The sequence below is a fragment of the Physeter macrocephalus genome, chromosome 8 (assembly GCF_002837175.3).
Source record: "Physeter macrocephalus isolate SW-GA chromosome 8, ASM283717v5, whole genome shotgun sequence".
Classification (NCBI taxonomy): domain Eukaryota; kingdom Metazoa; phylum Chordata; class Mammalia; order Artiodactyla; family Physeteridae; genus Physeter; species Physeter macrocephalus.
In genome coordinates, this window is record NC_041221.1 from 93,012,084 (window position 1) to 93,033,687 (window position 21,604).

The following is a 21,604-nucleotide window of genomic DNA, read 5'->3' on the forward strand; positions in this document are numbered from 1 at the left end:
ACAGAGGGGATTTTGCATTGTATGAAGAAGGAGGCTCTAAAAATTATCTCTAAAGTCCATTCCAACACTCAGTCTCTCTAGTTCACATTTTACAAAATTTGGAATTACTCTAATGTAATATATTTTATTATATATAATTTTAAAAAGCTTCTAAATACATCTACTATGTAAGAGTTTTAATTTCAAAGTATAAATTGTAAACTCAGGAGGGCAGGGGCCATGTATCCAGCTCAGCACTGTATCTCTGGTGCCTCACAGAGGACCTGAACGTTCTTGGTGCTCAATTAACATTTTGGATGAAGGAAATGGAAGCAGTGTGGGTTCTGAATTTTTCATGTCATGTCACAGTGCCAGGTTGGACACTGTGTTCTCCTTCTGTAACCTCAACAGGATGCAGTCATGTTATCTCATAAAGATGTTGACAAATATCATCATTTTATAAATACTTGGCTGAAAGAATTATACAGAGAGAAGAGTGCTTTGCTAATTATGATGTCCTGTAACGGTTTGTTATTAGCAACAAACAACAGAAAGCAGAATTTTCCTATCTTTCATGAAGATCCTTAACACGTTACAAAAACGTCTAAAAACTGAAAGTTAGAACCCAAACGACAGCTCTAAAACGAACACTGAAGTTGGAAACATGGTTTCTGGAAATTGCATGATGAAAAAAGTTCACTTAAAAATTTTTACCAATAGTCAGAGATACTCAGTGTGGAGTGACTTTCCGACTCTCTCAACAGTGGACACGTGTGAGGCCGAGATTCCATGAGCACTCTAGTAGTTCCTATTCTGTCTCTGTTAAGAGCTATAAAACTGAAGTGCGCTGACTTCAAGCTTCTCTGAACTTCAATGTAGGCAGCCAATGTAAGAAATGCTGAGAAGGCATAATCTGATCATAGCAGCTTAGGCAAGTGAGCAGGCATGCTGCCACGTTCTGCTGCCCACGAGCAGGGAAGCACGGCTGGAATCCCCACTAAGATCAAATGACAAAATAATCAAGCTTTGTGGCCAGACAGGCACGAGAGGCTATTGTGAGATCATGACATAAATCAGGGACTAGCTTGGGCAAAACTGTGCAGTCAAAAACAACACTTTTTATACCATACTCATAGCGTGGTTGTCTATGGAAAATAAACTGTTAATGATGCTCAGTTTTTTAATTCAGGAAAGGGCAAATGGCTGTCCCCACACAAGCTCCCACCAATTGAGCCTTATGTTTAGAAATAAGCAATTAAACCCCACACATCAAAGAAAAACAATGAGCTGTCCAAAATGGAATTCAGCCAAGGAAAGACCAAACTGGGCCTTGCTCCCTGTCCTGGGGTTTTCAGTCCTACCTCTACCTCATACCTACTGTGTAGCCGAATGTCTATGCATATCAGAGAGTAATGATGGAACAACTGAGCGGATAATGAATGAAAATGATTGTGAAGCGCACTGAAAGTGCTTAAAGGACCCAAATATGATTTGAGAGGGTAGCGCATCTTGGGCCAAGAGAGTCATTTCTGGAAATAATCCCATTATGCAAAAAGAGAAGAATATTCTTGGGGAAGCTGGCTGATATAGATGGCTCTAACATGGCACCAAACCCCAGACAGTGATAGTCTATAGAGAAGTGTTAATGTTTGTATATGGTTCCCAAAGCTGAACCTGCTATAGAAATTACATTTTATTTCCCGAGAAGTTTCAACATGATTGTCTGTGCTATACTAAATATAAAAGACAATGAAATTATAGAATATAGTTAGCCTCTCAATAGAAGAAAAATATAAAAACCAGGGTGGAGATTTCAGAGACAATAGCAGAACTCCTAGGGAACTACTGTTTGGCAAACTTTTGCCGGGGTGACCATAATCAAGGTGGATGGACCAGCTATTTCGAAGACAACAAACAAGCAAAAACCTAAATGCAGTGTAATCAAGGCTTTTTGGTAAACAATAGAAGCAGGCATACCAACAGATCAATGGCACACCACTTTGTGAGAACTTCCAACAGGGGTTTCAAAGAAACACTTTTAGGTGGTTCAATGTGACCTGAGGGCCATGTGTTGGTTTTTCACTTGTACCCCTGATGTACTGATAATTACCATCAGTGATGTCTTTCTGAGACATAAAAGCAATATACCTATTTGCACACTACAAATTCAGAGTGTTTTTAACTTTTAAAAGGAAAAATACAAGCGACTATAAAGTTCACAAGAATTTTTAAAAAATGAAAATAAAGGCAAAAAGTAGTCGCTTTTAGATAGGAAATCTTATAAGAGATATGAAATTTAACATCTACTGTACTTTAAGCCTATAACTTATTGATAATTTAAAATTATAATTAGTGTTCTTGGGACCGAATGCTACACAGAAAACTAAATATGCACATATGTATGAGATGTGAGATGCTGCTGCAGAAGAGAAATACCCTATTTTTAAAGCAAAAAAAAAAAAACCTACTGAAGTCTATCCTTTCATTTATATGTCTCATATAAATTACACATAATTTTAAATCTTCAACACGTTGAAAATGGCCAGGTCTCATGGCACTTCTCCTTTATTATCTCCCATTTTCACTTGGCCATGGCAATGGAGACTTTCTAGAGAATATTAGGGATTAAAAATTATATACTTTGAATTGACCAAAGAAATGACCACTAGAAAAAATTAATTTTTATTTGTATAAATCTGGTAAAAATATATGCATAATAATTTTTCTACTCTAAAGGCATTTTCTTATGCAGTAACACCACAAAAATAGCTTAAGTTTAAAATAGTGGATTTCCCATATGGTTAGTCCACAGCAAGATAAAGTTGTAAATGAGGGGACTATGTGAAGAAAACATAAAAAAGCCTTAAGGGCACATACAAAAAATGTGATTTTGCATGATTTACATACACAATTTTATTCCCCAAAATTCAAAGAGAAAAGCTTAATATGTCATAATTTAAACTGTATTCCTCATCAAGTATTCCTGATTACGTATTTAACTCTAAGATGCATAACTCAATTTAGAGCATAATGTGGGAGAGGAGTTAGTAAGAATCTAACCTTTTGCATTTCTTGACTTTTTTGGGCTTGTGGTAAAGCTGTATTTATAGAGATTCTACACTTTCAAATTTAAGTCTTGAAATGTCAGAAAAATCCCAAAGCTGAGATCTCACAGAAGGTGATTTTTAACAGTCCTTAAAAGTAAAGACTTTATGATCTTCTGACAACTGGAGCTTTCACATTTTAAGATTTAAAATTTTCAGTCCTAATATTACATAAGCACACACAGTGGTATGCTTTTAAAGATTCCGTCACCTTTGATAAACCTGGAAAGAAGAAGAAAATAAGAAAATAGAGAAAGTTGTGAAGTTCAGGAATATTATAAAAGCACAGACATAAAGAATACTTTAAAAGTCTTCTGTATTTAAACGTGGTCCCTCATAAGAATATATTTCCAGTGTAAAAGAAATCACAAGATCCAGTTAATTTTTGATTATTTATAGTAATAAAAATGTAGATCTAATATTTTGGAGCTGGAACTTGGATGAGGAAATAGAGGCCAAGAGAGGTTAAACGACTTGATCGAGATTATACTGCTATTTAGTTGTAGACTTATACCTTGAATATACCAGGTTTCTTGTCTTCAAGTTTCCTTACCACTCCTATAGCTAAAATGTTATACATAATTCTTGGAATTCATTTATTTTCAATGTATCCTCCTACCATCAGTGTGGCCACGGACAAGTCATAAACTCTAGTTTTCTCATCACTTTCCAACTCAACAAATATTTTCCCACTACCTACTATGAGCCAGATGTAGAGATTACAAAGATGATAAGACATGGGTTAATCTTATTTTATGGTTTAGTGAGGGAGACAGGACTGGCAAACAACTTTCATTAAAGGCAGTACTTAATTTGACTAGAAAGTCATTAAGTCCAAGGTGCCATTTAGTTTCCGATCAGCAAGATTAGACTACATGATGTCTAAGTCCTATTCTAAAACAATCTGAATTCATTTTTCCCCTCTATTCTTATTTCTTTGATGGACTTCTTAATAAGTAAGTAATTGATAAGACCAAAATTTCTAAATATTGGAAGTGATTTCAGTGGAACGCAGTGATACGTTTATGAATAGATATGCAATGAACAAAGCCTTTTATGTGCAAATACGTTTGTGAAATTATGGGTTTCTTTGGTATAGGCCTTTAATGTGTAAATGTTCATTGTAACTCCAAGAGGAAAATTTAATATGCAATGTTTCCTTTTTTTAATTAAGAAAAAAAATCCCCCCAAAAGGAACTTTTATTACTATCTTTATATCTCAGGATTAGTATTCTAAGGAGCATAGTTTGAGTAACGCTAGCTCCAACTACTGTAATATTCTCTTAACTGGTCTTCTCCATCAACCCATCCTACACATGCACTGGCTAGTTAATCCTACTAATATGTTGCTTTCATTGTATTTCCCTGTTCAAAAACTTTCAGTCATTCTTTGTGGCATATAAATTGAAGTTCATGTTCCTCAGCTCTTATAGATGCTACTTGTACATTTCTCTTCAACTTAATTTCTCACAATTTCCTTAAACAGACTCCAGCCAAAATGTCACTGAATTTACCAAGCTTTTCCTGTCTGGGATCCCACTACTTTTCTTTGTCTAGATAGCTTCCCCCCTCCACAAAATTACTGATGACTTCTCTGATAAAATCAGTTCAAACCCTGATGCCTCAATAAATGAACATGATGTGCAACTTCTGACCCTGTTACCTGAACTACTTTCTACAAAATTGTTATGATCTCCTCTTTTTAGTTGTAGTTCTCTTTTATGTGTATATTTTATACCTCTTTTGGCTACACTGTGTAAGCTCACTGAGGCCAGGTACATGCTTTGCCTGCCAGAATTTAGTACGTTCTCTTGTACCTAGTATCATTTTAAATGGTGGGAATGGTGAGGCTATTACTGATAAAGTAAAAACCAGAGAAAAGAGAATGTAAACCAGGAGCCTAAAGGTTCACTTACAAACTAAATACATAGTAGTTTACAATACATTAACCAAATTTCCCCAAATGTCAAATGGTGACTGTTCAGGCAAGAGTTTTCAACTTTGATTGTTGACATATCCTAAATGTATAATTGAACTATTTATTTAATATTGAAACTCTACTATCAATTTAATATTAAAACTCTACTAAAATGTTTTCTTATTTTAAATCCTCTTGAATAGCTTCAGCTTATTACCCATAAAAGAAAAGTTTTAGTTCCCAAAGAGATTTCTATCCCACTGAAGAAATTTTAAATAAGAAGGAGGGTGATGCAGTAACAAATATTTTAAAAGGTCACCTATTGTAATTAATAAACTGCTTTGATGAGACTGCAAAATACTTAACAGTCTCCTAATTCTAGACTGTGGTGTAACTTTTTTTTGAACATTCTTCACAATCGATTTGGTCTTGCCCATCAAAAAAATGAGTGTTACCCAGTAATATTCGGCACTGCAATTGTAAATTTTTCTGAAATTTGGATAACATTTAACTTTGAGTGACACAAGGCTTTTGTGAATTCCCACCTCATGAAAAGTTCTCATTTTTAGATATAAAAATTCTTCCCTTTTAGCAACTGAAAGAAACAGCTTTTGCATGTTTTGATTAAGCAAAGCAAGGTTTTTTTAAAGTAAAATATATATTTTTAACCACAGATGAAAATGAACTCCTTTTAAAGTATAAAAATAACATCACCTTTCCTGAATATCTGAATATACAGTATTTATTTTTTTATACATTGTGTTATATTCAATAGTTTGGTAATTCTTATAAATGTAATTAATTAGTTATATCTGTTACTTTAGTTAGTATGTATATTTCTTCCTTTTTTAAAACCCTCATTAGAGGATTTGGAAGGTATGAGCCATGACACCAATGACCCTGTTGCTCTCTTCACCACTGTACCTTGGGGCCTAGAACTGTACCTGGCACATAAGAGATACTCAATAAATACTTGTTAAATAAATGAATTGCTAGAACATATGCTCCATGAGGAAAAGGAATATATTTGCTAGTTTATTAGTTAAAAATTTGGCCCTTGGATTCATATTTATAGTGACACCACTCCAAACCTGTTTCCTCACCTGCAAACTGGAGCAGTAATAAAATCTGCCTCATACAGTTATTGTGGGGATTAATCCACATAAATACTTGTGCACGGGGAGCACTCAATATGTTAGCCACTCTTATCAGCATCAACATCATCATTATCATCTTCATTAGTCTCATTTGCCACTTATCTCCTGTTCCAAGCATGCAGCATATGCTCAGTAAATATTTGTTAAGTGAAGAAATGAATCAATTAAGTGCAGCTGTATCTGCATACACAGGTGGGTCTGACTACCCTCAGTATACTTCTAGGCAAGGTTCAGACAAATAGCAATTAAAAAAAAGACTCTAAAAATTAGTGTCACTGAATTATTCTTACTTGAACCTGCTGTTTGGAGATCTAGTTACAAAGTCCTAGTCATTCTCTAGTCCTTGGGGAATAGGTGTTCTTTCTATTTCCTTTTTGAACTTCTGATAGTGCCTAGCACAGAGGTTTGTATCACTGCCACTAAAAAAAACCCACAAATCTTATTTAGCAAACAAGTCATATAGGTAAAATTTGAAAACAAATGAACACAGTTTATAGAATGGGTAAGTGTTAGAATTCTCATACTATTTAACTACATTATCTTAACAAATCCAGTGTGCAGCATTTATATTTCTTGCAATGTTGCTATACATTGAAGTGTCATAGTGAGAATCATTACTTCCATAGTTTCTAACTTAAAACTGCAGTAAAAAAAAATAAATAAAACAAACTGCAGTAAAAATTATGTATCAGTAAACAGTACTAAAGAGTTATATTTCTGTGAACTGCCTCATTGTGAGTGGACAACAAAAGTAAGTCTCAGGTTGTATGGCGCTGAAATACCTATTTTGTCACTGACAAATCATTTTAGATCTTATAATCATAATATTTCTCATCAGAAATGTTCTGTATTAAACAATACTGATAAATTTTCTAATTTGTTTTGAGCTTCACTATGGAAAGATGCTATCAGGTTATAGAGTAGCATTATTATATTTAAGGTTTAAATTAGTTCTTTTTTAATTTATAAAAATGAACGTGAACTTTAGTAGCAAAGAGCTTAATTACTTTGTATTAAGACAAGATGAATGGTGAATAATTATTTTAACTGGGTGAAGAAAAGAAGGGATGAAGACTGAGATAAGAGTTAATCTTAAATTCCTCTTTTTACTGTGTACATTCTTTGTGCAATTATTTTGTTTTCACTGCGTTTTCCAGATTGAAAATAAACTTTAAAAAACTCATGAAATATTCATAAACCCTGATCCCCTTCATCACACCATCTCCTAGAAGTGTACTGAAAAAAGAACTGCAGGTCCTAAAAGCTGAAGCCAGTGGTTCTCAAACATTTGTGTGTACACTGCAGACTAACCAGGGGTACTTGTTAAAAACGCAGATTCTGAATGAATGTCAATATTATGACATAGTATGAGTGTGCTTCATGTTTGGTAATTGCAATCATTGTTGCTTTTGTTGTGGTCATCCATTTACAATGCTTGGTATCAATTTATTTATCTCTTGTAAAAATAAAATACAGTGTGTGTGTGTGGAAGAAAAAAAAGGTAATTATCATTAAACTTTTTTTTCTGAAAGAAAAATGCAGATTCCTGGGACACACCCAGGATTTACTTCTGATCTCTTGAGGTGTTGCTCAGAGTCAAATGAGAAAATGTGTCAAGGTAGAAGAAAGAAAACTAACCAGTATTTGTTCTTCTATCTAAAATCTAAAAACGGTCTTCTACTTTCTTCTTTGCCTATTTTTACCTTCTCTGGGCTTAAAGATGGGGCTCTAATTGCTTCTCAGATGCATTTCCAACCCTCTTGGGGATTCTAGAAAGAAGCTCAAGCTGAAGCTGCCCAGTCATTTTAATACATACTGGACCCAGGGTTGCTGAAATTCCAAACCCTAAACTTGAAAGGAATAGTAAACAAACACCAATTTAAAGACACATATAAACCATCTCCCTCCTTATATAATTGTTATAATGAATTGACTACTAATGTGTGTTAGGCACTGAGCTAATTAAGTGTTTTATATACACTATCAGTTGCTTTCACATACAAGCCCCCCTGCCCCCAGCATGAATACTTCACCAGAAGCAAGAAGGGTGGACAGTTCTGATTCTGTCTTTGCTACTGATTTCTAATAAACTCTGACTTATTCTTTAGCAACTGTGATGAGTCTCTTAAAGATAAATGAAGGTTGCCAAAGGTGTTGGTGAGAGAAGACCCAGATATTCAAAGGATGCTTCTCTTCATCCAAGTCCAGCTGTAATCTTGGGAAACTCAAACATCCACATGGATCATCTAGCCAATGCTCTGGGCCTCTCCATTCCTTGATCTTGGATTACCTTCTCCTTCACTCCACTCAGCTACCCATTCTTCATGTTTACCTCTGGTCATTGCAGCACTCTTCTGCAATAATAAATTTAGACATTCCTCCAATTTGACTATAACCTCCTATCTTTCTAACCATCTTACTCAAATAATCCCCTTATCCAACCTTAAAAAAAACAACAACAATCTTATAGGGTTCCTAGTCCATTCACTCTCCTTTTTCCCTACTAGACTTTTTCTGTTTTCACTTCGCTCCTTAACTGCTTAGAGTCCATGGCCCAACATTTCAATGTTTTCCTACACTGCCTTGCCTCACTGTCCATGAAGTGCACTTGCCTGGAAAACCCCGAGGTTGGATGAACCCAGCTGACTGGCTTCTCTGGGTAACACACTGTTGCCCCTACAAACAAATCATCATCAGCCATAACTGGGCCCTCAGCACTGCTCAGCCACTGTACTATGTAATCTTAGGCAACTCTCCAGATATTATGATTTAAAGAATAAAAAATCATAAAGGTACTAAAGGAAAATAAAAGAGAATTTGTGTATAATTATGGGGTGGGATTTAAGGCATGAAAACAGGACCAGAAACTACAGAAAAAATGATTGACATTTTTGGCTCCATAAAAATTAAAAACTTCTGTATGAAAAAAAAGAACCACCCCGTAAGCAAAATGCAAAGATAAAAGGCAAAATATATACCACATATGATAAGGATTGTTATCCATCATTTATAAAGAACTTCTAAAAATCAATAAGAAAATGATAAAGATTCAATAGAAAAAGATCTGATAATTTATAAGATAAATATAAATAGCTAATAATTATATAAAAATATGTTCAACCTTCCTGCTTATCAAGTAAACCCAAATTTAATTGTTTATGTAGATTAGAGCGATTAAAATAATTAATAACACATTTGCTTTTTCAGGATCCTTTAGACCTTTAATAACATTCGATACTGTCTACCAGCCCTCGGACTCAGAGCATTTCTCTTCCCCTGGTATTCCTTCCTCTGATTTCTTCCTTAGTTCTTGGAGGTGTCCTTCTTTGCAGCTCCTCAAGGACCTTGCTGCACAGCCACCATTTGCTGGGCTTCTCACTGAACATGCCCTCTGAGGGTGACTTCATCAGTCCAATCACTTGCAAATCTCCATCTCCTGAGTTTCAGTCAATATATCTAATAGCGTAGTTCATTTCTACTTGGCAGTCTTGTAGGAGCTGCCAACTCAGCATGTCAAAACTGAGCTCATCATTCCCCCATAAACGTGCTTCTCTCCCTGACTTCAGTTTCTCTGTTAATGATAAAACATCTACACAATTGCCCAAACCAAAAAAATGTGGGTGCCTACCTTGATGCTTTCCATTCTAATACCAATTCAGGTCCTGTTGACTCTCCTCACATCAAAATATTTTCTCCATCTCCACTGTCTCATCCCGGTCATCATAATCCAACTAGTTTTGCATTAGTCTCATCATCCCATCATCCTCCAATATATTCCCCCTATCAGAGCTGGAATGATATTCCCTAGAATTACATTCCCTTTCTTTCCTTTTCTTTTTTTTATAAAGTCTATTAAAAAAATTTATTTATTTCATTTATTTTTGACTGTGTTGGGTCTTTGTTACTTCACGCGAGCTTTCTCTAGTTGCAGCGAGTGGGGGCTACTCTTCATTGCGGTGTGTGGGCTTCTCACTGTGGTGGCTTCTCTTGTTGCGGAGCACAGGCTCTAGGCGTGTGGGCTTCAGTAGTCGTGGCATGGGGGATCAGTAGCTGAGGCTCGCGGGTTCTAGAGCTCAGGCTCAGTAGTTGTGGTGCACGGACTTAGTTGCTCCGCGGCATGTGGGATCTTCCCGGACCAGGGCTCGAACCCATGTCCCCTGCATTGGCAGGTGGATTTTTAACTACTGCGCCACCAGGGAAGCCCCATTCCCTTTCTTAGAAGCCTTCTTTCCAAGTTCTCTTACAAGGTTGAGAAGGCTCGCCACAATCTAGTTCCTGCTCACTCTCCAGTCTCACTTCTTTTCACAACTCTACCCTCATACTCTACTCTATGGCAATACTGAACTTTCTTCAGTCCTCAAATGTACAATGTATTCTCTTGCCTTTGTCTTTGCCTAGAACCTGGAAAACTATTTTCTGCGCCCCTACCCTTAGCCGTTACACATAATTCCACCCTCACCAAACAGAAGTGGCTAACTCTTACACTTTTCAGTCCTTAGCTTTTTGAGAGCAGGGACTGTGTTTGTTGTTTTAGAGTTGTGTCCTTAGTACTTAGTACAGAACCTGGCATATGGAGGTGCAGAGTGGCTGAACATGAATGAGTATTGTGTCGAAACCCACAATGCTGCATGCTTTACTCTGGCATTGTAAAAGTGGTGATGAATCATTAGAAGTCTTACTGTCACAGATTAGACTAGGCCAAATTGCTTCCCCATATTGCTAAGATACAACATTCTTCCAGATTTTTGCTCACATAATTAAAAAATAAAGATATTTGTTTGGAGTCAAGTCAATCCTTAGACTTACCCTCTGTTCTTTTCCTTACCCTCACGTGCAGCAAAAATGGGTCAGAAATGTAGATACCTGTTAGATACGAAAAATTTCTTTATGTCCAAAAACAAATGAAAAATCTTGCCCTAGGAAACTTTTCTCCTCTTGGGCTTGTATTGGCTAATGGCATCACTGATCACCCACCTTGTAAAAGTAGGAAGCATCATCTCTCTTTCTCATTTAAGCAGCAAGTTGCAGTCTCTGTTGCCTAGCAATGTACTCCTTCTTCTCCCATCTCCATGATAACCACTTTAATTCTCATCACGACCTCCCTGAATATACTTCTAACTGGTCTCATCTTGTTTAATCTCTTCTCCTCCAGTCTATCCTCACATCACCAGCACCAATCTGATCATGCTAGTCTTAAACTCATAAAATTCTGGTGGATCCTCACTATCCCTAGAGGATAAAGTCCAAGCTACTCCTTAGCAGAATCCTCTCTATATTATAGACCTTATTTCCCATAACTCCTCATCTCATGGGCACTTGTGCTCAGCCATACTAAATTTTTCCATTCCCTGAAACCCTCGAAGCTAGTCTGTATTCTGTACTTGGGCATAAGATCTTATTTTCCTGTGTAGAATGTCCTATTTTTCTCTAGTCATTACTTCTGGAAACAGTTCAAATTTTACTTCCGGTGAAGCCAGTGACTTCCCACTGCGCGTTCATAGCACTTCATGTGTTTTCCTAGTGTAATACTTATCACATTGCTTTGTAATCATTTATTTAAATGCTGTTGTGGGGACTGGTAACCGTTCATGAAAACTTTTGCTAACACAATTAAAACAAAGCACGTGGATGCCCAGCACATTACATTTTCCAGTCTTCTTGGCCAGGTGTGGCCATTTGCCTACATCCTTTCCAATGTTAACAAGTGTGGAATTTATTTGTGTCACTTCTGGCCAATGCCTTAAGGAAGTGCGTATGACTCCTCCGTGTTCTTATGCCCCTCTTCCTGAGGTCTAGAATACTGATGAACCTGCAACCCAGCTGTGACCATGCAGATGACGATACTGCCTAGGTGGTGGTCAAGAAATAGGACGGAAGGAACCTGGTCCCTGAATCTGGCTGTGTGGGGTGATGCAATCTGCTTATCTGGAATGCCCACCTTGGACTGTTTCATGTGAAAGAAATGAACTGCTATATTCTCTATATATCTGGGGTCTTTTTGTTAGGGCAGCTTAGCTTTACCTAGCTAACACAGGCATTTTTCTTCTTTTGGTTTTTTGGTCCCTTAAGCTGGCTTATGCTTCTTTGTGTCTCCTGTGACAAGCAAACAGTACTTAAATTAATGCTAGCTGAATAAACCTTGAAGATAAAATGGTACCTTGCCTGTGCTCAGTCTTGCAGAAGGACCAGAGGCAAAGAGATAAGAAGAAGCAATAAACTATGAGAAATGTTTCGTATGTTACCATGTCTGGACATCTTTGGAGATGTTTAGGTCTAGTGATAAAGGATCTGAGGATGCTTAAAGAAATGGAACTAGGAAAACAGATGTAGAATCTGAGATCAGGCTAGAATGAAACACTGGTAACCTCTCCAAAAGGAACGGAGTAAATGAGGACCATCAACTGCACAAGCAGCAGAAATATGGTTCAGTAATACCCATACCTACTGGATACCAGTCTATTTTCCCCCTGGTAATCCTGCTTTATCGCTTAACTGTACGTGACCTAGTTCCTCAAGACAGGTACTTCTTCTCCTTCACTTCGTCCATCCCTACCATCAACCATGCTTCACAGTATTAATGCCCTTGTACAGCCTCCTCTCCCTGAATGTGGGCTGCCCTCATAACTTTTTTTTTGAACACAGAATATGGTAGAAGTGATGCTGCCTGACTTTTGAGGCTAGGTCATAAGTTTTGCAGCTACTGTCTGGGACTCTTGGAGTACTTACTTGCTCTTTGAATGCTCCCTCTTGGAAGCCAGCACATGCTGCAGGAAGCCCAAGATACATGGAGAGGTCATGTGTAGTGCTCCAGTAGACCGCCTCGGCTGAATTCCCAGCCAAGAGCTAGCATCAACTGCCAGCCTTGTGAATGAGCTCCTCTGGGTGTCCAGCTCAGTGACCTTTCAGATGACTCTGGCCCCAATGAGAATTTGACTTGAACCATATGAGAGATCCCAGGCAAGAACCTCCCAGCTAGCTCAGTCAACCCATGGGACCGTGAAAGATAATAACAGGTTGTTGTTTTAGGCCACTACATTTTTAGATGGTTTGTTATACAGAAGTAGATCACCAGAACACTAAAACTGATATAAACCCGAGCTTTGTATAATGTTTTGAAGACTTTTTTAGCATTACTTGGAAGTGGTTTGGGCTATTAAAGAACAGTGCCTCCTCAAAACCAATGTAACAGCCTTACTTTTTCCTTGACTTAATGTTTTTTTTCTCTTAAGTTTCAAAATCATCATAAAAAATAATGAATGTTTGAAGAGGCTATTCAAAACCTATTTTTCCTTCAATGTGCTTACTTCTTGAGTGGAAAAAGACACAGAACTATTGTGGAAACAACAAATGGACTAAATTATGCTTAACTTCCTAAGAAGGACAAATTGGAATGGAACATGGAGTCAAAAAGTGCAAACATATCAGAACAATATTTTGTAGTAATGCACAGATTGAAATTGGCAGCATTTATTACTAAATGGACATAGTTGGAATATAGTCACTGTGGTAACCAATCAGAAGAAATTGTCAAGACCTAGACTGGTATCTACCCTATATATCCCCCATCAAATCAGATTATCCTCATGTAACCATCTCTCAATCTATGGCACTCCTCCGTACTACAGCTCTGGGATAACTTTGCTCTGCAAAATCAATCATTTGCTTCCAAATGAAAGTCTCCTAAAGGCTTGGTAATCTCAGAAGAGGGCAAGACTATCTGAATCCTGAAATAATTAAAAAATTATATATAAAGTTTGAATGCAAGGAGTTTAATTTCAAGTCTCAATTTCCATGCCTTCTTCTCTATCTACCTCTCAAAACACCAAGTGTCTTAAAGCTGTTCATGGTCCATCACTGCAATATCTTGACTTGTAGGCATTCCTATGCATGAAATCTTTCCTGGACCTCCATGATAACTTCCTTGTGTCCCATTCTTTCAGTGATTTCACTAAATAGCTGACTGACCTGTTTGAAGAAAAGACTCAAGATGACTCTCATGGCCAAGTCACATGGATTCTATTCCTGTATGTATTTGGATTCTATCCCCTCTCTTCATTTTCACTTTCATCATCAGCATTTAGGCCTTATTACCTTTTGCAGGCACTACAATAATGACCTTTAGGCTGCATTTTCCCTATCTTCAGACTTTCCTTCTCAATATAGTTTACTCATAGCTGCTAGATCAATCTTTTTGAAGTATATAGCTCTGACAGTTCATTTCCTTACTTAAACACCTTTGCTCCTACGGGCTTAAAGAAGAAAAATATACCCCGCCCCTCAGCCTATCATTTAATATTCTCTGTCATCTCATTCCCAAATAATTTATAACTTTATTTTCCTTATTCTCCATTCACAATCATGATGCATCTACCAAACTCCCCTCTTGCTATTGTCAATGCTTATGTAACATATTCTATACTTTCTAGCCCTTGCTCCTGTTGACAGTCCTCACTGAAACATTCTTCTTCCCTTCTGTGAATCTCCAAATCCTACCCATCTTTCCGGGTTCAGCCTCAATAGACCTTCCCTCCTCAATCCCCGAATGTCTTGTTGGCTCTTATAATTAGATAGAATTACACCTTCTTCCAAATTTTTCTATTACTTATATCAATGTCTGCCTTGTGATACTTATTCCTTTCTCCTTGAATTATTAAATTTATAAAATTTTATCTCCTTCCTACTGACCTTTATTCTATGAAAAGCAGAATATTCTGCACATGCAGTAAGTGCTCAATAATTATTGTTGCATGGGGGGATGTTATTATTTTAATATGTTACTCATTGTAGATAATATTTAAATTTACCAGTGGTCATAGAGAGACTAATATGGGGAATGCAGTGGTGAGAGAAAAGAGAGATTTGCTTTTTGGTGGAAAAATATGAATCAAAAATACTACAATGCCCGTCATACAAACAGCTCTCTTCTCATATTACTTTTTCTCATTTAAAAAGACAAGTTTTGTTAGATCTTCCTGTCATGTTGAGAAAAAGGATAATCCATCTCTCTATTTTCACATTTATTTAGTTCTTATTCATCTTTATACTTATTCTCTTTTCAAATCTTATGCTATGACATAGCTCCATCTCATCTGTCCTAATAACTACTGGTTCTCTCATTTGTTTGCTTTTCCCTTTGGGTTTTGATACTTTATGTATATCTCTTGCCTTTATGAACACTTGGGAGTTACCTTGCTTTGGTATATAACACTGGTCTTGCTTACCCTTTGAGTAAGTAAGCACTTATAGTCTTTAAATCTTTTGTTTAAAACTTTCCTTCCTATTAAGAAAAACTTACTTAAATCATTTTATGACACCATTATTTAAGTAGCTAAATAATCCTACAAACAGCAAACTGAATGAAAATGTCACCACATGTATGACATGGAGCCTTTATATTTTTTAATAAGTGCCTCACATACAACTCCTTTCTATTTCCTACGTAATTTTCTTGCTCAATTTTATGTTTGTGTGATGCCTCCAAAATTAATTCAAACAACCACCCAAGAGAAAGTTTAATCTTAATGAAAAACGTTTTTAAACAAAAATAATGCAGGGAATTTATAGATCGCATTGCTTCTTACCATTTCAGCATGGCACATTTACCCTGTAAATATTGGTACAATGTAGCATTTTATGCCATTACATGTAAAATAATTTTTTTTTTTTACAAATAAAACCCCTACTAAGTGGGTAGAATGAAACATATTTTAATATAGACATTTTAATTTCTCTTAATTAAGACCTTGCAGAGATTCTGTATTCATGTTCTACGGAAAGTTCATATTCACATATTTAAAGAAGCAGTTTGCTTTAGGGCTTAACCATTAAAAAAAAAATGCCTCTAACACTTGGATCCCATATTACTTTAACGGCATAATCTCAGACATATAATATTTTATAAAATAACTTGCAGTACCTCCCTCAGAGTGACCACAGGAGGGATATTTTAGTAAGGATGATTTTCAGAATTTGGAGGCTGGGTTAAAGGGCTCAGAGAGGTCTGAAGTATGTACGTTTAACAAAGTCATAAACTATACACAATTGATCTCAAGATGGAACTCAAGGTTTCTTGTTTCTAATCCTTTGTTGATTATCCTTGCGTAGTAATTTTGCTTTCACTTATTTCTAAATTGGCAGCACCAAGGCACTGAATTTATTAAAGAATTCAGCATATATTTTAAAAACGCCTGCTTATTCTGTGTCAAGCACTCGTCCAGATGCCGGAGATATATCTGAGCAAAACTAACAAAACTCACGTTCCAGTGGGGGTAGGAGAGGCCAATAACGAATTATAAACATAACAAATCACCCTAATATAGAGAGTTTTGGACTGTCATTCATGTTATAGAAAAACAAAACAGCACAGAGAAGAGGCAGAGATGCAATTTTAAATAAGGTAGTCAGGATAGGAATTATTGAGAAGGTAACATTTTAATAAATACCTGAAGGAAATGAGGGGGTGACCCTTGTGGATATCTAAGGGTAGAACATTCTAGGCAGAGGCCAGTGCAAAGAAGTTGCAATCAATCATTCATGGCATGTCAGTCTCTGATGAAACCAGGAAACTAACAAAGTCAAAGCAAAACTCTATAGATGAATACTCTAATATTTGGGATACTTAGAAAAATCATGTTCTATTTAACACTGATCTAGTAATTATTTACAGAATACAAACTATATGCAAGGCATTGAAAAAATAATGATAAAAAGGTAGACACAGTTTTTGACCTCACAAAGCTTACAGCTTAATGGAGGTGGGAGAGACAAGTATCAATAAATAGATAACCATATAGTAATATACACTATGATAGGGGTGGTACAGGGTGCCATGGGGGCAGAGGATAGGAGCATCTCTCCCAGATTACAGGAGATGTGATTTTAGAGAGAAAACTACTGGAGATTAAAATCTTTCATTTCTACTCCCAACAACATAGACATCAGATTTTATACAGAATCAAGTAGTAAACACTTAACGTGTATGCAATCCTCACAACATCATATGAGGTCAGCCCCATTATTATCATCGTTTTATAAGTGAAGGAATGAAGCACTGAGAAATAAGGCAACTTGTCCAAGGTCACAGAGACAGAAAGTGGCAGAGACAGGGTAAGTACTCAGGCAGTATGGGTTCAGAGTCTGTGCTCTTTTTTTTTAACATGTTTATTGGAGTATAATTGCTTTACAATGGTCTGTTAGTTTCTGCTGTATAACAAAGTGAATCATCTATACATATACATATATCCCCATACCTCCTCCCTCTTGTGTCTCCCTCCCACCCTCCCTATCCCACCCCTCTAGGTGGTCACAAAGCACGAAGCTGATCTCCCTGTGTTATGCGGCTGCTTCCCACGAGCTATCTATTTTACATTTGGTAGTGTATATATGTCCATGCCACTCTCTCACTTCCTCCCAGCTTACAATTCCCCCTCACCATATCCTCAAGTCCATTCTCTACGTCTGCATCTTTATTCCTGTCCTGCCCCTAGTTTCTTCAGAGCCTTTTTTTTTTTAGATTCCATATTTCTTTCTATGGCTGAGTAATATTCCATTGTATATATGTGCCACATCTTCTTCATCCATTCATCTGTCAATGGACACCTAGGTTGCTTTCATGTCCTGGCTACTGTAACTAGAACTGTAATGAACATTGTGGTACATGCAGAGTCTGTGCTCTTAACTACTATCTTACACACATTCTGAGCAGCATGCCTGTGTAATAATTTGTTAACAAATAAAGATCTTTAGGTATATTCTAGTTGCTTATAGGTAAGGCTCGGTATGGACTATCTGAATAGCTTGATTCTAGAATGAGTTTTTATCAGCATGACTTAGAATGCAGAAAGTCAGTTTTATCTAAAAATTAAAATCAAATCATCTTGCTCAGACTGTGGTATGAACTTCTGACATTGGTATTCACTAGCCCATTAATATAAAAAGTCTGCACTAGGAACAGCTCTTTGGAATCCTCTCTCCCCTGACTTCTGACATTCTCAATAAATAGAGAATGATCTCTCTTTTTGCCGGGGGCGGGGGGGTATGCGGGCCTCTCACTGTTGTGGCCTCTCCCGTTGCGGAGCACAGGCTCCGGACGCGCAGGCTCAGCGGCCATGGCTCACGGGCCTAGCTGCTCCGTGGCATGTGGGATCTTCCTGGACTGGGGCACGAACCCGTGTCCCCTGCATCGGCAGGCGGACTCTCAATCACTGCGCCACCAGGGAAGCCCGAGAATGATCTTTTTTGAGTGCTGTTGAGTGCAGCAGATTTTGTTCAATGTCCTGGGTCCATAAATTCATTAAAAAAAATCTGTCCTCTAGAGCCTCAGCCCTGCTCTCAGATACTACCTTCACAGATAGAAGTCTGTTTGGCTCTTGCTTAGCGTCGGTAAAAACACCAGGGATGCTCTGGACCAAATCACGGATTACAAGACTTCTTCCAGGCTACCAGAGAGTTGTCAGACGATAACCATCCTGAGTAGAAACTGCACTACTGACCTAGATAAAACACCTAGATGAGCTCAGAACAAAGGCGCATGTGGGTGTGGGAATGGGCTGTGGAGCCTTGCAGAGCTAAGTATTTGCTCTGCTGGATTTCTAAGAGCTGATGATTTCCCATTTTCATCATGCCCCGCTCCTTGACTAGTTAGACAACTGGAAATTCTAACTGGGGATTGCACAAATTCTATCTGTTTTAGAAACAGCATCCTCTGACAATGATAAGTGACACAAATTCCGGCTGGAATTCTTAGAAAGACATAAACAACAGGAAGAGCAATTGTATATGAAAATGTGGAAATGGCAGGCAACGAAATTAGAATCCTATCATTTTTAAGACCATGGATTATTTTCTAATAATATCTATAGCAGAAAGCCATTGAGTGATTTAGCAAAAACTGTATATTTACATAGCTTACATGTAAACATCTTTGCTGTACAACTTGGTTATTTTCAGGTATGTACACAACATTAGATAACAGTGAAGCTTCATGTCTCATAAATCATTCTGAAGGCTGGACCCATCAACATGGAATATCCTAACAGCTTAACTGATGGGGGTGGGGGACACAATGTTTGAGAAAAGTCACATTAAGGTATAAATTTCAAAAAGAATAGGAAGGAAAAAGATTTTATCAACTGAATTTGAGAGTGATGCTAGTAATAATGATAAAAGATAAAAAGAAGTCAGAATAGGATGAAAGAAATTTGGCAAAAGTAGTGATTAAAGATTAACACTGAATTGAAATGGACTAATAATGCTATTTGATGAGTGTTACCATCTCATGCAGGAGAAGGCGTCATGATCAGTTTTCTATTTATAAAGAGAGCTCAATTTATTATCAAAGAAAAACACTGACCAGGCTTATAGAGATGGCAACAAAATTCAACAGTTATTACTAATTTTTAGTTCTATCTTTTAATTCCATGTTCCGCTCAAAGCAAATAAATGTTTCTATAATATATAAATAACACAGTTTAAAAAATCAAGTAAATAGAAATATACAAAAATATGTGTAACTGGTAGTAAGTACTATTCTAAGTACTATTATACTGGTCTGAACTTATACTGTGCATCAAAAAAAATGTTCTCTCTCTCCAAAATGCTAGGTTGTCTTTGAGATATAAAGAGTTCATAAATTTATAATGGTAACCAAATGGAAACACAGAGTAAACTTTCTAGATGAAAATATGGTTCTCCTAATGAAAGGCTAAAAACCAAGAGAAATGCAATGTGCATTAGATTCATATTGTGGGGAATGTGTTTGTATCTAATCTAATGTTTGCATGCATTATTCCAGTGCTTTGAGAACAGAGTCACAACTCTAATCTTGCTCTGAATCGAAATAACGGAATCTGTCATTTGACATGTTGTAGTGTTTGCACTTTCATTATTGTTCATAGAATAATTGTATGCTTCTTTTTACTGTTATTCTGTAGCAGTTTCTCCCTTTAAAAATGCTACTCAAACTAGCTTCAGGAGGAATTTCAAAGTCAAAATCAGTCACTATGTTTCAGTAGACCTATTTTCAATATGCTCATATACATGCTTATGCATATGTTTTGAAAAAATGTGACTCTTACATGTCTAGTATGTTATTTCACCACAATTTGCATTGTTATAATAGGTTATTGATTGATTTTCAGTTTAAGGGACTAAGGTAGTATTCAGTAATGACTGAGTGCTACAAGTTTATTGCAAGTGCCCAAGGTTCACTCACCCCAAGCAATTTGGTCAATAACCAATTTTTATACTTCTATCTCCTTCGAAATTCCAAACCAATAATCCCTGTGTGTGTTGTTTTTAAATTATTTCAGTATCAGACTAACATTTCCCATGGAAATCAATATGGGTGCGATCCATTAGCCAAAAATCTGCAGTACTGCAATGCAAACATATTAAAAATATTGATCTTGCAAAGCTACTGATGTTTTGATTGACTTTAATGTTCGTAAGCAGCAATAACAGAATTTCAATGACTGAAACAAACTTTTGATTAAAATTATAGATTTTCTTGGAGGGGGTTTGCTATTTTACTGGTTTAAAGCATATCACATGGCCTACTTGCCTGCCATAAATGATTGCAGTGGGATATAGTTATCCAATTCTTTTTTTTTTTAAATAAATTTATTTCATTTATTTATTTTTGGCTGTATTGGGTCTTCGTTGCTGTGCGCGGGCTTTCTCTAGTTGTGGTGAGCAGGGGGCTACTCTTCGTTGCGGTGCGCGGGCTTCTCATTGCGGTGGCTTCTCTTGTTGTGGAGCACAGGCTCTAGAGCGCAGGCTCAGTAGTTGTGGCGCACGGGCTTAGTTGCTCCACAGCATGTGGGATCTTCCCGGACCAGGGATCGAACCCATGTCCCGTGCATTGACAGGTGGATTCTTAACCACTGCGCCACCAGGGAAGCCCTATCCAATTCTTTATTTGTACATATTTTAGTCTATCATAGCTTACACTTCTTAAATCTACGTTGAACTGCTCTGACGTTGCAATTCCACTTCTTATTATATCACACACTGAGGCAGAATTTTCAGACTAACAACAGCAGAAATCAAGAGCTCTAATCTTTCTTTTACCATTATGCAACCTTTGGGAAGGCATTTAACTCTCGGTTTAAATTCCCTGAATGTAAAATGGAATTAAGCTTGGAAATCAATGAACATTCTTATTACATTTTGAGATCAATGGACAATGAAGACCATAACTTATACATACAAAAGATTACGTGACCCAAAGATATGTCTCTTAAAGAAAGCACAGAATTTTGAAGCTGTTTAATGATCACCTAGCAATGCTCCCATTTTATTTATGAAGAGACTGGGTTGAGCCCCCAAAAGTTACAATACCACCAGCGAGCTTGTCCGAGGGCTTTCCTGACCACCCTATCTAAAATATACTACTGTGCCCTTACCAGGCACTCTCTCACCCCTTTAACCTACTTAATTTTTATCCT

The 21,604-nt window shown here is 36.9% G+C and overlaps 1 protein-coding gene across 12 annotated transcripts in view; it reads right to left on the bottom strand.

Moving 5' to 3' along the window:
* ARB2A (ARB2 cotranscriptional regulator A) overlaps positions 1 to 21,604 on the bottom strand; it is a 447,123-nt gene that overhangs the window by 74,010 nt on the left and 351,509 nt on the right. The window contains exon 12 of one of the 12 annotated variants that reach the window (XM_055086674.1): positions 10,798 to 11,021. The exons of 10 other annotated variants lie outside the window; for them this stretch is intronic. In XM_055086674.1, coding sequence (XP_054942649.1) covers positions 10,948 to 11,021 — 74 coding nt within the window. In that variant the 3' untranslated portion in view covers positions 10,798 to 10,947. Of the gene's footprint in view, positions 1 to 10,797; positions 11,022 to 21,604 lie in introns of those variants that run through there. One more of the 12 variants, XM_055086680.1, reaches the window with a different exon arrangement.